Source organism: Syngnathus leptorhynchus, chromosome 5 (assembly GCF_054491065.1).
Source record: "Syngnathus leptorhynchus isolate UIUO chromosome 5, UIUO_Slep, whole genome shotgun sequence".
Classification (NCBI taxonomy): Eukaryota; Metazoa; Chordata; class Actinopteri; order Syngnathiformes; family Syngnathidae; genus Syngnathus; species Syngnathus leptorhynchus.
The window spans coordinates 4,743,998-4,760,847 of NC_141199.1; the positions used below are offsets into that span (position 1 = coordinate 4,743,998).

Sequence of the window (16,850 nt, forward strand, 5' to 3'; positions counted from 1 at the left end):
CTTTTTAGGGGTCAGACCCTCAAATAGAGATGTAATATAATTCCATAATTTTATAATTTGATGTGTGCTGTATATATATAGTTTTCCATTTAATTTAAAAAAGGAAAGGTATTTTTAGCCTTTGTCATCAGTTGCTTTATTGTGAACAACATGATATGTTCTCTCTAAATATGGAATCCAGTCGCAGGCTGGATTGGATGGTTCAGGGGGATGTATTGGGCCCCCAAATGATGATCACTGACACCAAACAAGTTATTAGAAAGTGACCATTAAGTTGATGGTCATTTTGGTTGAGCTCAGGGCTTCTACCCGATTGCTCAGAATATCAGCAGCAAAGATATTAAGTTCATGATTAACTCGAACATTTGTGGCAAAACCACACAAAAACCCCTGCAATTCAGTTTACACATTTCTAGTCAAACACGAAGAAAATGGGAGGAGTAAATGCAAATGTAAAGCACATACATTTATCAAACCTGAGAAAAATTGTGTTGGCTGATTTTGCATCATGTTGTAGGGAGATGTAAAACTGTGCATAATGCTAACTGCAGTTATTGTGAATAATAGGGAAAATAAAAGAAAGAACTCTTCCACCTTCTGTCTCCTTGAATTTAATTCAGGTAAGTCCTAAACTTAAGAACAAATTTGGATCAAAGAGACTGTTTATAAGTTGAATTGTTTGTAAATGGAGTAATTGTTTAACAAAAAAGGACAAAACATTATATACAGTCTACTTTACAGTCTAGTATAAATTTTATACATATTGTCCACACACACACACACACACACACACACACACACACACACACACACACACACACACACACACACACACACACACACACACACACACACACACACACACACACACACTGTAATTTTCGGACTATAAGCCGCACCAGACTATAAACCGCACCAGCTAAAATTTGGGGATATTTTAGTTTTTTCTTATATAAGATGCACCGGACTATAAGACGCATGTGCGCACGAGTTATTTACAAAAAAAGACAGTACGCAGAAAGCCTTTTTAAAGTTTTAATAACATATTTTAACATGTCTTTCTAAACGCTGCCTGTGAAGCAGCAATAGTCCCGCAGCAACACTGAAGTGTGCACGCAAGTTATTTACAAAGAAAGACGGTACACAGAAAGCTTTTTTTCAAGTTTTAATAACATACCTTAACATTTCTTTCCTGAACACTGCCAGTGACACGGCAGTAATACCGCAGCAACACGGAAGCAACACAGCACTAATTGGGCTGGATTAAAAAAAAAACATACCGATAAAAGTCACTGAGACACGGCGGTAACACAGCAGCAACACGGTAGCACAGCACGAACAGGGCTGGTTAAAAAAACATACCAGTAAAAGTAAAACCAGCTTCATTGTCTTCAACTTCCTCCTGTGCACTGAAACCATCGAAGTCTTCCTCCTCAGTGTTCGATTGGAATAGCGTTTAATAGCCTTTGCCACAAACGTTTTCAGTCTTTCTTTTGTCGTCGTTTTTATGCATTTCTTCTAGCATTTTCCATGATGAGGGTCTGTTCATGCTAATTTTATTCATGCACCAAGCCCAAAATTACATTAAACTAGCGAGCAATACATATAGCTCCAGAATAGACGTGACCAGGAAATAAAGAAAAGGGTGTCACAACACAATGTCATCAACATCGAATGCCTTTGATTTAAAAGCGGCATCATATGCATTTCTTTTGTCCCCCCCCCTTCTTTGTGTGAATTAAACAGCACTATTTGCCTGGCGGATGGACATGCAATCACTTTTATCCCTGTGTCACATATCCCTCCGCCCAGCAAAGCGGTGCCCCACAACAGCGGTCCACATCTTTTTTATGAGTATATAAAAGTGATCAAGTCATCACAAAAATCACTGTATATATAAAATCACTGTATATATACACAGTACCTCCCTTTGCAACTGGCTACTGGACTTCCTCTGTCAGAGGCCTCAAGTAGTGCGTGTGGGCGACACGCTGAGCACGGGGGCCCCTCAAGGCTGCGTGCTCAGTCCGCTGCTCTTCACCCTGCTGACGCATGACTGCACTGCGACCTACGGCAGCAACCGCGTGCTGAAATATGCTGACGACACGACTGTGGTGGTCAATACAGATCGGAGGTCGACCTTTTGGCCACGTGGTGCAGGGACAACAACCTTCTGCTGAACGTCAACAAGACCAAGGAGATTGTCATTGACTTCCGGAAGGGTCACACCCACCACCTGCCGCTGACCGTCGACGGTGCTGTGGTGGAGAGTGAGCAGCACCAGATTCCTGGGGGTGCACATCAGTGAGGACCTCTCCTGGACCACCAACGCTGCGTGGCTGGTGAAGAAAGCTCAGCGCCGCCTGTACTTTCTGCGGAAACACAGGCGAGCAAGTGCTCCTCCTGCCATCATGACCACATTCTACCGTGGCACCATTGAGAGCGTTAGTTGTATCGCTGTGTGGGGTGGTGGCTGCACTGAATACAACATGAAGGCTCTGCAGCGCATAGTGAACACTGCTAGTAAGATCGTTGGGGCTCCGCTCCCCTCCCTGAAGGACATTTACGCCTCCCGTCTCACCCGCAAGGCGACCGCGATTGTGTGTGATGTGAGTCACCCCACTCACTCTCCATTTGAACTTCTGCCCTCTGGGAAGAGGTACAGATGCGTGCGCTCCCGCACCTCCAGACTCATCAACAGCTTCATACTCCAAACTCATAGATGCATTGTCTAGGTGGGCTTTATGCAGTCCCTTATGCAGCCCTTGCTACATTTGCAGAAAGCTGGATTTTTTAGTAGGAACAGGTTTTTACCTAAACTGCAATTTTCCCCTGAATTTGGTCTGTAACTGTTCATGTACAAGCTCTAAGAGTTACCGTGCAAACAAAATACCATTTCTGGTGACATCACAGTTACATCACAATTATAAATCGATTTCCACAAAATTGTGTACAGCACGTTTTTTGACTGATACAATACATACTGATAACGATAAATCAATCCCTCATTCCCTATCCAGAGCTGCACTAAAATAATAATAATAATAATAATAATAATAATAATAATAATATATCGGTTTAAATAGCGCTTTTCTAGACACTCAAAATCGCTTTACATACACATGTAAATAAATGAGGTATTCATTCTTTGATTCACACAATTTATGAGATAACAGCTTCATAGTCCAAGCTGTCAGGATCTTGAATTTCCTACCCCCTCCACCCTCGGCTGCATAACGTCCTGTTCTTTTGCGCTATGGTCTGGCTGTCTGCTATTAGCACGCTTGCTCCATTTTGCTGCTCTTATTTGTCTATTTATTTATTTATTTATTTATTTATTTATTTATTTATTGTGTATTTATTTGGGTTATTTGCTTCTTACTTATTCATTGCTCTTGTCTGTTCGTTTTTACTCTGTGCTATTTGATTGCATGTGTTGTGTACTGTGTCTAGTCACCGTGGGGCGGTGGGAAACGTAATTTCGATCTTTTTGTGTGTCCTAACGTGAAGAAATTGACAATAAAATGGACTTTGACATATATACATATATATATATACATATACATACATATATATATATATATATATGATATATATATATACACACACAAACATCCATCCATCCATCCATCCATTTTCTGAACCGCTTTGTCCCCACGGGGGTCGTGGGCGTGCTGGAGCCTATCTCAGCCGTCATCGGGCAGTAGGCGGGGGACACCCTGAACTGGTTGCCAGCCAATCGCAGGGCACACAGAGACGAACAACCATTCGCACTCGCACTCATACCTAGGGACAATTTAGAGTCTTCAATCGGCCTACCAAGAGAAAACCCACGCGGACACGGGGAGAACATGCAAACTCCACACAGGGAGGGCCGGAGGTGGGGTCGAACCATCCTGTGAGGCAGATGTGCTACCCAGTGCGCCACAGAGCCGTGCAGGAATTCATTTGATGCATTATTTTAATTACACCGTACATTTTTAACCCAGTCTGTTTTTTTTTAGTTTTTCCTTGCCCTCCTGGAAGTTTAAAATCAGGGGATGTTAGAGAATAATTGTCAATTTCTGTACATGTGAAGCCTTTTGAGACTTGCTTGTGATTTAGGGGTATATAAATAAACTTGACTTTAAAATCCTCCCGTTGTCTGGGTCACAGCTATGGAGGGCAGCAGGGGCAATTATAGGATCAGAGGTTTAGGGGTGCTACTAAGACCAGGGGACAGGTGAATGTCCATGAAGTTTGGTCGTGGGAGGTTATGGAGAGAACTGTCTGTTGAATGATAACCTGTGCGTGAGTTGGTTCTTGCATGAGCATTTACTAAAAGAAAAGAAAAAAATGTGTGCAGGAGGTCTACAGAGAAATCTGCTAGTAAAACTAATCAAATAGTTTCTTTACGTGATGAGCCACAAAGGAATATAATCTTAAAATACAAACATGGTAATCCTAATTTCAGGAGGAGGACATCGCCATTTGATACAGCAGCTATATAACTTGGGCAAATTGCAAGTTTTGTGAGGAAAGAAACTCTATACAGTGATTACAAAATTGTGTATCACTTTTGTTGAAAGGCAAACTCCCTGTCCCTTTCCTCGTATCGTAAAATTAAGCAGATAGTAAATCTTGGAGTAACTTTAATTTTTTTTTTTATTCAGTCCCTCCGGTTACTAAACGACCCACTCTACTGCCTGAGCCACAGCCGCTGATTCTTAATACTGTAATTTTCTGACTATAAGTCGCGTTTTTTTTCTTAGTTTGGGTGGGGGGGCGATTTATACTGAGGAGCGACTTATATGTGAATTTTTTTCACAAATTTTCAAAATTAAAAAAAAAAAAAAGGGAACCCGCGAGACACGAACCGCAATGTAGCAAGGAATTGCTGTAATTTGAATTTCAAGTGACATCAGTGGCAAAGATTCGATCACGGGATGACGAAGATGACGAAGGTTCCCACGTACTACAGGCATCATTAGCGGCTTTGTTTGTGAGTGACACGAAGGACGAAGAGTTTGAAGGATTTAATGATTTGGAGTGACAGAGAAGGTTTGAAAAACTATTATGGCTTTTACGCACGGCCGGTCCTTCTCGACGGGAGCTCTCTTTCACCTCTGTGGATGGAAGTCGGGGGCCGGCGCTCGGCCGGGTGGCTGTCCGGGGACAGTGGATGGGGCTCGGACATGGCTTTTACGCACACCCGGTCATACTCTGCGGAGCTTTCTTTCACCTCTGTGGATGGAAGTCGGGGGCCGGCGCTCGGCCGGGTGGCAGTCCGGGGACGGTGGATGGGGCTCGGACATGGCTCTCTTCCACCTCCATGGCTGGAAGTTCAGTAGTTGTTGCCTCGTTGAACTCTTTTGTTGAATAAAGAGCCGTTTACCAAACCCACGTCTTTGCTTGTACTTTGTTAACGCTACAATATAGTTATATACTAGATCTGTGGAATATCTGACGTCAGCGCGCACGCGCGGCTTTGTTGACAAAGGACGAGGAATTTGATTGATGGATTTAATGATTTGTAGTGACACAGATGGTTTGATAATATTGTTTTAATATGATAGTCATTTCAAATATGCTTTATATATCGTTATATGGGTCTGTGGAATAATTAGAAACACAAATCACGACGAGTTGACGCGCGCGTACGCGGCATTGTTTACATAAAAGACGATCGATTGATTTAATGAATTGGAGTGACACAGATGGTTTTATAAACGTGTTATTTATGTAATAGCTATTAGAATAACTCTGAATGTTACGTCAGGCCCGTTCTCAGCTCTTCGTTTGTGTTTATGTCACGTTTATGTCACATGTCTGTTCTTGGTGTTGGATTTTAACAAATAAATATGCCCCAAATGTGAGTCTTATACTCCGGTGCGACTTGTATATGTTTTTTTTCACTTTATTGTGCATCTTATGGCTGGTGCGACTTATACTCCGGAGCGACTTATAGTCCGAAAATTACGGTAGTAATGATATCCTAGAATGAAATTGATTGACATAAGTGATGTCTGTGTGCTTTTCAATGTGTGGATAGACATAATGTAAGTGATAAAATAATAAATTAATAATTAAGGTTCACCTCACCATTCAAAATCATGGGCTCGGCAAATACAGGACTCGGCAGAGAGGATTCTTGAGTAGTCTTTGCCGAGCATGCAGTAGTTTCCCGGCCTGCGTTTCATGTAAATCTGTTTTTGGCCCATAACACATGGCTCTCCCTGCAAGGAAAACCAAACCTTGATGTGATTATCTTGTTATAGTATGCACAGCAACGTGGAGTTTTTTTTTTTCCTTACCTGATCATGCAAGTGCCATGTTTGGTAATCTTCCTCAGTACATTTCTTACTGAAGAGCCATCGATAGTCTATTTTGATGAGTTGCCATTCAGAGCGGTGGCTAAAGTGTCCAAAAAATCTAAAAAACAATACATAAAAATACAGCTACTTTAAAACCACACGATTGAGTCGGCCAAATTGAAGTCGTACAGTTTTAAAGTAAGTAAAGCTAGCGTATTTACACAAACAAACAAAAAAACAACTGCAATATTTCATATAATTCTATAACGGTGGGCTCCTTTATTTACCGTATTTTCCCGACTATAAGGCGCACCTAAAAACCTAAAATTTTCTCAAAAGCCGACAGTGCACCTTATAGTCCGGTGCGCCTTATATATGGATCCATTTATGAATTTGTTGATCCATACTGGTTGTGCACAGTGCTCTGCCAAAATTTTCAAGAGGTTTTAGTACAACTAGTAAATTACAAGGTCGCATCGCTTACCAGCATTTCGGCAACCATGGTCAGGGGGCGTTACTGAATACCTGTTGCACCCGTGAGGCTATTTTATGTCAAAATAAACTGCTCTGTTAATGTTTCGAGTAAATTTACGGATCGATATGGAAGGGAAACACAGGTAAGCAGTACCAAGGTGTTAGATCAAACTTTAGTCAGTTTCGATCATTCTTTAAGCTCTCGTTTGAGAAACGCGATTGTTTACACTTTGCTGAGGCTCATGGGAGTCTGCAAGCTAAGGCTCATGGGAGTTTGCGGATGGCTAATGCTATAGTGATAGCTGCTATACGTACGAGGCTATTTCATGTCAAAATAGGCTTCTCTGTTAATGTTTTGAGTACATTTACGGATCGATATGGAAGGGAAACATAGATAAGCAGTACCAAGGTGTTAGATTGAACCTTAGTCAGTTCTGGTCATTTTTTTAAGCCCTCGTTTGAGAAACGCGATTGTTTACACTTTGCTGAGGCTCATGGGAGTCTGCGAGCTGAGGCTCATGGAAGTTTGTGGGTGGCTAATGCTATAGTGATAGCTGCTATACGCATGATGCTATTTCATGTCAAAATAGGCTGCTCTGTTAATGTTTTGAGTACATTTACGGATCTATACGGAAGGGAAACATAGGTTAGCAGTACCAAGGTGTTAGATCAAACTTTAGTCAGTTCTGATCATTTTTTAAGCCCTTGTTTGAGAAACGCGATTGTTTATACTTTGCTGAGGCTCATGGGAGTTTGCGGGTGGCTAATGCTTTAGTGATAGCTGCTATACGCACGAGGCTATTTCATGTCAAAATCGGCTGCTCTGTTAATGTTTCGAATAAATTTACGGATCGATATGGAAGGGAAACACAGGTAAGCAGTACCAAGGTGTTAGATCAAAATTTTGTCAGTTTTGTCATTTTATAGGATAGTTTGAGAAACGCAATTGTTTACAGAGGGCCCATTGCTTGTTGGCTAGTGGATGCATATCGCAACCCTAGTCAACCGCAGTTTGTTGCAGTATAGCTTCTATTTTATGTGCCTTATAAACCGGTGTGCCTTATGTATGGACAAAGTTTTAAAATGGGGCGTTCATTGAAGGTGCGCCTTATAATCCGGTGCGCCTTTTGGTCCGGAAAATACGGTCTTACAAAGTTGTCCCCTAACGTGTAATCTTCACCTTCATCTTCTTCCGCTTATCCGGGGTCGGGTCGCGGGGGCAGCAGCTTTAGGAGGGACTCCCAGACCTCCCTCTCCCCAGCTTCTCCATCCAGCTCATCCCGGGGGATCCCAAGGCGTTCCCAGGCCAGCCGAGAGACGTAGTCTCTCCAGCGCGTCCTGGGTCGACCCCGGGGTCTCCTACCGGTGGGACATGCCCGGAACACCTCCCCAGGGAGGCGTCCAGGAGGCATCCTGATGAGATGCCCGAGCCACCTCATCTGGCTCCTCTCAACGTGGAGGAGCAGCGGCTCTACTCCGAGTCTCTCCCGGATGACCGAACTTCTCACCCTATCTCTAAGGGAGAGCCCGGACACACTGCGGAGGAAACTCATGTCGGCCGCTTGTATCCTGGATCTTGTTCTTTCGGTCACGACCCATAGCTCGTGACCATAGGTGAGGGTAGGAGCGTAGATCGACCGGTAAATCGAGAGCTTTGCCTTTTGGCTCAGCTCTCTCTTCACCACGACGGACCGGTACAGAGTCCGCATTACTGCCGACGCTGCACCGATCCGCCTGTCGATCTCGCGCTCCATCCTGCCCTCACTCGTGAACAAGACCCCAAGATACTTGAACTCCTCCACTTGGGGCAGGATCTCATCCCCGATCCGGAGAGGGCATTCCACCCTTTTCCGACCGAGGACCATGGACTCGGATTTGGAGGTGCTGACCCTCATCCCGACCGCTTCACACTCGGCTGCGAACCGCTCCAGTGAGAGCTGGAGATCACGGACTGGAGAAGCCAACAGCACCACGTCATCTGTAAAAAGCAGTGACGCGATGCTGAGGTCCCCAAACCGGACCCCCTCAACGCCTCGGCTGCGCCTAGAAATTCTGTCCATAAAAATTATGAACAGAATCGGTGACAAAGGGCAGCCTTGGCGGAGTCCAACTTACTGCCGGAAATGCGGACCAAACTCTGGCATCGGTGATACAGGGACCGAACCGCCCTTATCAGTTGGCTCGGCACCCCGTACTCCCGAAGCACCCCCCAGAGAACCTCCCGAGGGACATGGTTGAACGCCTTCTCCAAGTCCACAAAACACATGTGGACTAGTTGGGCAAACTCCCATGCACCCTCGAGGATCCTGCCGAGGGTGTAGAGCTGGTCCACTGTTCCACGGCCAGGACGAAAGCCACACTGCTCCTCCTGAATCCGAGGTTCGACCTCCCGACCGATCCTCCTCTCCAGCACCTCTGAATAGACCTTACCAGGGAGGCTGAGGAGTGTGATTCCCCTGTAATTGGAACACACCCTCCGGTCCCCCTTCTTAAAGAGGGGAACCACCACCCCAGTCTGCCAATCCAGAGGCATCGTCCCCGATGTCCACGCAATGCTGTAGAGGCGTGTCAGCCATGACAGCCCCACAACATCCAGACCCTTTAAGAACTCCGGGCGGATCTCATCCACCCCCGGGGCCTTGCCACTGATGAGTTTTTTAACTACCTCAGTGACTTCGACCTCCAAGATTGGAGAGTCCGCCTCAGAGTCCCCAGGCCCTGCTTCCACAATGGAAGGCGTGTCGGTGGAATTGAGGAGGTCTTCGAAGTATTCCCCCCACCGACTCACAACATCCCGAGTCGAGGTCAGCAGCACACCATCTCCACTGTAAACAGTGTTGACCGTGCACTGCTTCCCCCTCCTGAGACGCCGGATGGTGGACCAGAATTTCCTCGAAGCCGTCCGGAAGTCATTCTCCATGGCCTCGCCAAACTCCTCCCACGCCCGAGTTTTTGCCTCAGCAACCGCCGAAGCCGCGTTCCGCTTGGCCATCCGGTATCTGTCAGCTGCCTCCGGAGTCCCGCAGGCCAAAAAGGCCCTATAGGACTCCTTCTTCAGCTTGACGGCATCCCTTACCGCCGGTGTCCACCACCGGGTTCGGGGATTGCCGCCACGACAGGCACCAACAACCTTACGGCCACAGCTCCGGTCGGCTGCCTCAACAATGGAGGCGCGGAACAAGGTCCACTCGGACTCAATGTCCCCCGCCTCCCCCGGGACGGGAAAAAGCTCTGCCGGAGGTGGGAGTTGAAGCTCTTCCTGACAGGGGATTCTGACAGACGTTCCCAGCAGACCCTCACAGAGCGTTTGGGCCTGCCAGGTCGGACGGGCATCTTCCCCCACCATTGGAGCCAACCCACCACCAGGTGGTGATCAGTTGACAGCTCCGCCCCTCTCTTCACCCGAGTGTCCAAAACATGCGGCCGCAAATCCGATGACATGACTACAAGGTCGGTCAACGAACTGCGGCCTAGGGTGTCCTGGTGCCAAGTGCACACGTGGACACCCTTATGCTTGAACATGGTGTTCATTATAGAAAATCCGTGTCGAGGCGGAGGGAGGCTACCCTCTCGCTCACCGGGGTGAACCCCAATGTGCAGGCGCCCAGCCGGGGGGCAATAAGTATGCCAACACCTGCTCGACGCCTCTCACCGTGGGCAACTCCAGAGTGGAAGAGAGTCCAGCCCTTCTCGAGAGGACTTGTACCAGAGCCCAAGCTATGTGTGGAGGCAAGTCCGACTATGTCTAGTCGGAACCTCTCTGCCTCACACACCAGCTCGGGCTCCTTTCCAGCCAGAGAGGTGACATTCCATGTCCCTAGAGCCAGCCTCTGCAGCCGGGGATCGGACCGCCAAGGTCCCCGCCTTTGGCCGCCGCCCAGCTCACTATGCACCCGACCCCTTTGGCCCCTCCTACAGGTGGTGAGCCCATTGGAAGGGGGACCCACGTTTTCTTTTCGGGCTATGCCCGACCGGACCCCATGAGCGAAGGCCCGGCCACCAGGCGCTCGCCCTCTAGCCCCACCTCCAGGCCTGGCTCCAGAGAGGGGCCCCGGTGACCCGCGTCCGGGCGAGGGAAAACGACATCCATTTATTGTATTCATCATCAGGGGTCTTCTGAGCCGTGCTTTGTCTGGCCCCTCACCTAGGACCCTTCTGCCATGGTTGACCCTACCAGGGGCATGAAGCCCCAGACAACATGGCTCCTAGCATCATAGGGGCACGCAAACCCCTCCACCACGATAAGGTGACGACTCACGGAGGGGTCCCCCTAACGCTGTAAACGTAAAATAACGCTGTAAACGTAAAATAAGAATAATGATAGAAAAGTGGCTACGGCCAATGATAAAATAATTTAAAAAAAAAGTGGACTTGGGAATTTGTCTATGGTGAATAAGTTGTTAGCAGATCTGGCTCACTGTGGTTGGAGATTTAAATTTGAAACTATCCGGTGTAAAATTTGCATATTCCCCTGTACTTGTTTGTTTACTTTGAATACACTAGCTTCCTCCCACATTCCAAAAACATGCTTTTTAATTAAAGACTCTGAGTCGTCCTTAGAGGTGATCGATTGTGTGTGCCCTGCATTTTGTTGGCGGCCAGTACAGGGTGTACTCCACCTTTTGCCCAGATTCTGCTGGGATTTGATTTTACCTGTGACGCTCACAAAGATAGCATAGTATGAATATATTTTATTATTGAGAGTGCGCTCACTAATTTTTTTTATATTCAGTCTGTTAAGAAATTAAAGGTTAAACTTTTTTCTAAGAATCAAGTCTTGTTTATTTTGAAAGCCAAAAGACAACTTGTAGTACCTTTTTTCCGTATTACACTAAAGGTTTTTTTTCTGCCATTGAAAGTGAAACAAAATGTCCTAAATCATCCTTAAACTGACATTTCAAAATAATAATAATAATAATAATAATACATTTTATTTGTAAGGCGCCTTATTGCTTCAAAATTCCAAAAGTCAGCATGCCTACAAATATTGCATAGCATCTTATTGTTTCTGTTTAGCCTTTAAATTCCGCAAAAACTAATCCATATTACCATGCAAATACAAATAGGTTTTTAACTTTAAACATTGTAACACAGGCTGAAAAAAGGAATTATTTGAAACATAATGATTGCAGTTAGGGAATGTGTTCGACTTACGTCATAATCTGGTTCTCTGCCCCAGCTTCTACCAAAACCCCGTCCACGAACAGAGGCACAGAGGAAAAGCTGTGTTGGGTCCATTGCCTCCCTTCGTCAAAGCTGACCCTGTATATGTGTGTCAAAACATATTCACATAAAAAATCCAGCAACAGAAATGGCACGGAAAACAGACCACAGTCTCTATTAGAGTTTAGTCATAAGGGAGGACTAAGATGGAGATCACAATCTCAACAGACACAACTCACAGCCTCTTTGTAATTAACTGTTGAACAGTTCACTAATGGTGTTATAGCCATCTGTTTCTCAAAGTAAAGATCCGCCACCAAAAATATAGCGAGAACGTGATCTACTAAAGGCTGCTCGGTGGCGCACTGCGTAGCACGTCCGCCTCACAGTTAGGAGGGTGTGGGTTCGATTCCACCTCCGGCCCTCCCTGTGTGGAGTTTGCATGTTCTCCCTGAGCCTGCGTGGGTTTTCTCCGGGCACTCCGGTTTCCTCCCACATCCCAAAAACATGCTTGGTAGGCCAATTGAAGACTCTAAATTGTCCCTAGGTATGACTGCGAGTGCGGATGGTTGTTCGTCTCTGTGTGCCCTGCTATTGGCTGGCAACCGGTTCAGGGTGTCCCCCGCCTACTGCCCGATGACGGCTGGGATAGGCTCCAGCACGCCCGCGACCCCTGTAGGGACAAAGCGGTTATATATATATATATATATAGATATAGATATATATATATAGAGCCTCGATTTTTGACCACAATTCGTTCCAGAAGGTTGTTCGAGAAGTGAATTGTTCGAATTCTGAATCAGGTTTTCCCATTACAAATAATGGAAAGAAAAAATCAGCCTTCTGGAACGGATTGTGGTCGAAAACCAAGGCTCCACTGTGTGTGTGCGCGCGCGCTTATATATATATATATATATATATAGAAAAATATTGTCATCAACCTGTTAAATTCTGACTTTACTCTTGTAAATGTACATATATATATATATATATATATATATATATATATATATATATATATATATATATATATATATATATATATATATATATATATGTACATTTACAAGAGTAAAGTCAGAATTTAACAGGTTGATGACATATATATATATATATATATATATATATATATCACATATATGTATATATCACGTATAAATAAATAATAAACAAAGTGCAACAGAAATAGCTACTTGCTTGCACTTTGTTTATGATTGCGAGAACTGTCTTTTTCAATGTTTTTTTACATTTGAGAATTATTAATGATGAATTGGTTTTAAATTAAAAACAATTATTTTAGAGTTACTTATTGTTTATTCATTTACAGAAAGGCCATTGTCAAAACATCACTGTTAGGGTTTATGAAGTATCTTGATCGTATGATTATTAGAATTATTAACTTTCTTTAAACCTTTTACCTTTCCTTGACTCTTAAAAGTTTAACCATTCAGTTGTTGAAACTTTCCAAATGGTGTGGAAACATACTTGCTTAGTTTGTCATCTAAAATGCTCCACTAGTTTCTATTTCCACGACCTTGTGAAACAATGAGCTGGGACCCTCCGCACTGATTAACCAGTTGCTGAGGTGACCACCAAACATGTACAAAGTCACCCCCACCCTACTTGTTCTCAATAAATATGCTCTTGTAAGAGACTAACGGCAGAGTTTTTTCGAACATTGCTGTACCTACAGTAACGAACAGGCTCTCCACTTGCAAGTGCTTAAAGGGCATACTGTCTCCCGTGTGGTTCTTGCAAAATAAGTTAGAGTGAGAACATCTCTAACAATCACATAGCAATATCTTTTCAAAATTACTTTTAACGTATTATTCAAAAAGTAATTTATGGCTTTGTGATGCAATAAATCGCTTTGTATTGCATCGGTCAAAAAAGCGCATTGTTACACCACTAATTAAGAAACTAATTACTAACTGTGTGGCTAAGAAAGCAAGTAAAAAAAGAGCAATAAAAATGTGAAAGAAAATATTGACATACCATAAGTGTCTGGTTGGCACAGAAGGTTGTTTTACAGCAACAAGGGCCCCTCCTTTGTCCAGAAACCAAACATTGTGCTCCTCTTCAAAGATCTGAACATTATTGATCACATGTAAAATATCTTAGAATGAAAAGAAAATTGACAATAAAACCTTGAGAGACTACATCTATTCACCTATTGCTACCTTTTGAATAACAACTTGTAGGTAACCAAAAAGGGGGGAAAATACTCACAGTAAAAATAATTGTGAGATTATTACAAAAGATGTTCTACTTGGTATGATAAATCATTAACTATTTGATGAAACTCTCACCTGTCTCCAGGCATTTCCAGCATCAGATGATATATACATGCCAACATTGTTGTAGGACAGCTCAGATCCAATATTCCCTGTAGTTAACAGAATATGTGACAGAACAAAACATCTGATAGACAACATACAACTCCACACTTATTAAGAAATACCATATTTTTTTTTTTACATTTTTAAAATTCTTTTTGCCCTTTTTATTTTTTAAACTCAAAGTTGCAATAAAATCATTATCTGATATACAATGGACATTTACTCATCCCTCATTACAACTCATAAAAGCAAGCTCTCTCCCCAGTACAGCAACATTTCCTTCACAAAGGCTGTTTTCCAGTAGCACGCTGAGAGTAGGCATCCCTGTATTTTACTGCCATTCTGAGCCTCGGGTGGATAAATGTATCAAAGCTTCTGAGGGTAGCCACTAATCATGTCAGGAAAATAGAGAAATAAAGAAAAAAGATTTAAAAAAAAAAAAAAAAAAAACTAGTCAGACTTGCCTCCACACAGTTTGGGCTCTGGTACAAGCTCTCTCGAGAGGGGCTGGACTCTCTTCCACTCTGGAGTTGCCCAAAGTGAGAGGCGTCGAGCAGGTGTGGGCATACTTATTGCCCTCCGGCTGGTCGCCTGCACATTGGGGTTCGCCCCGGTGAACAAGAGGGTACCCTCCCTCCGCCTTCGGGTGGGGGGACAGGTCCTGACTGTTGTTTGTGCCTATGCACTGAACAGCAACTCAGAGTAACCACCCTTTTTGGGGTGCTTAGAAGAAGTTCTGGAGAGCGCTCCTTCTGGGGACTCTATCGTTCTACTGGGTGACTTCAATGCTCACGTGGGCAATGACAGTGAGACCTGCAAGGGCGTGTTTGGAAGGAACGGCCCCCCCGATCTGAACCCGAGCGGTGTTCTATTACTGAACTTCTGTGCTCGACACGGATTTTCAATAATGAACACCATGTTCAAACATAAGGGTGTCCACGTGTGAACCTGGCACCAGGACACCCTAGGCCGCAGTTCGATGATCGACTTTGAAGTTGCGTCATTGAATTTGCGGCTGCATGTTTTGTACACTCGGGTGAAGAGAGGGGTGGAACTGTCAACAGATCACCACCTGGTGGTGGGTTGGCTCCGATGGTGGGGGAAGATGCCGGTCCGACCTTGCAGACCCATATGCTCTGTGAGGGTCTGCAGGGAACGTCTGGCAGAATCCCCTGTCAGGAAGAGCTTCAACTCCCACCTCCGGCAGAGCTTTTCCCACGTCCCGGGGGAGGCGGGTGACATAGAGTCTGAGTGGAGTATTGTTGTTGAGGCAGCCGACCGGAGCCTGTGGCTGTAAGGTGGTCGGTGCCTGTCGTGGCGGCAATCCCCAAACCCGCTGGTGGACACCGGCGGTAAGGGATGCCGTCAAGCTGAAGAAGGAGTTCTATCGGGCCGTTTAGGCCTGTGGGACTCCGGAGGCAGCTTGGATGGCCAAGCGGAACGTGGCTTCGGCGGTTGCTGAGGCAAAAACCCGGGCGTGGGAGGAGTTTGGCGAGGCCATGGAGAATGACTACCGGGTGGCTTCGAGGAAATTCTGGTCCACCATCCGGCGTCTCAGGAGGGGGAAGCAGTGCACCATCAACACTGTTTACAGTGGAGATGGTGTGCTGCTGACCTCGACTCAGGACGTCGTGAGTCGGTGGGGAGAATACTTCGAAGACCTCCTCAAGTCTACTGGCACGCCTTCCATTGTGGAAGCAGGGCCTGGAGACACTGAGGTGGACTCTCCAATCTCTGGGGTCGATGTCACTGAGGTAGTTAACTAAACTATTCGGGGGCAAGGCTCGAGGTGTGGATGAGATCCACCTCGTGTCAACATCAGTAACGGTACCTCTGGATTGGCAGACTGGGGTGGTGGTTCCCATTTTTAAGAAGGGGGATTGGAGGGTGGAATCACACCTCAGCCTCCCTGGTAGTCTATTCAGGGGTGCTGGAGAGGAGAGTCTGTCAGGAGGTCGAACCTCAGATTCAGGAGTAGCAGTGTGGCTTTTGTCCTAGCCGTGGAACAGTGGACCAGCCCTACACCCTCGGCAGGATCCTCGAGGGGGCATGGGAGTTCACTTAACCAGTCCACATTTTGTTTTGTGGACTTCGAGAAGGCGTTCGACAATGTCCCTCGGGAGGTTCTGAGGAAGACGCTTCGGGAGTACGGGGTGCCGAGCCAACTGATAAGGGCGGTTCGGTCCCTGTATCACCAATGCCAGAGTTTTGTCCGCATTTCCGGCAGTAAGTCGGATTCGTTCCCAGTGAGGGTTGGACTCCACCAAGGCTGCCCTTTGTCACAGATTCTGTTCATAACTTTTGCAGACAAAAATTCTAGGTGCAGCTGAGGCGTTGAGGGTGTCCGGTTTGGGGACCTCACCATTGCGCCTCTGCTTTTTGCAGACAACGTGGTGCTGTTGGCTTCTTCAAGCCGTTATCTCAATTTATCTATGCTCCTACCCTGACCTATGGTTGCGAGCTATGGTTTGTGACCAAAAGAACGAGATCCAGGATACAAACGGCCGAAATGAGTTACCTCCGCAGGGTGTTCAGGCTTTCCTTTAAATATAAGGCGAGAAGCTCGGTCATCCAGGAGAGA

The 16,850-nt window shown here is 45.4% G+C and overlaps 1 protein-coding gene across 1 annotated transcript in view; it reads right to left on the bottom strand.

The window, feature by feature from the left end:
* sorcs3a (sortilin related VPS10 domain containing receptor 3a) overlaps positions 1 to 16,850 on the bottom strand; it is a 249,537-nt gene that overhangs the window by 44,451 nt on the left and 188,236 nt on the right. The window contains exons 12-16 of the mRNA XM_085911312.1: positions 14,240 to 14,316; positions 13,926 to 14,017; positions 11,922 to 12,029; positions 6,294 to 6,411; positions 6,082 to 6,215 (exon numbers count right to left, since the gene is read on the bottom strand). Coding sequence (XP_085767438.1) covers positions 6,082 to 6,215; positions 6,294 to 6,411; positions 11,922 to 12,029; positions 13,926 to 14,017; positions 14,240 to 14,316 — 529 coding nt within the window. The remainder of the gene's footprint in view (positions 1 to 6,081; positions 6,216 to 6,293; positions 6,412 to 11,921; positions 12,030 to 13,925; positions 14,018 to 14,239; positions 14,317 to 16,850) is intronic.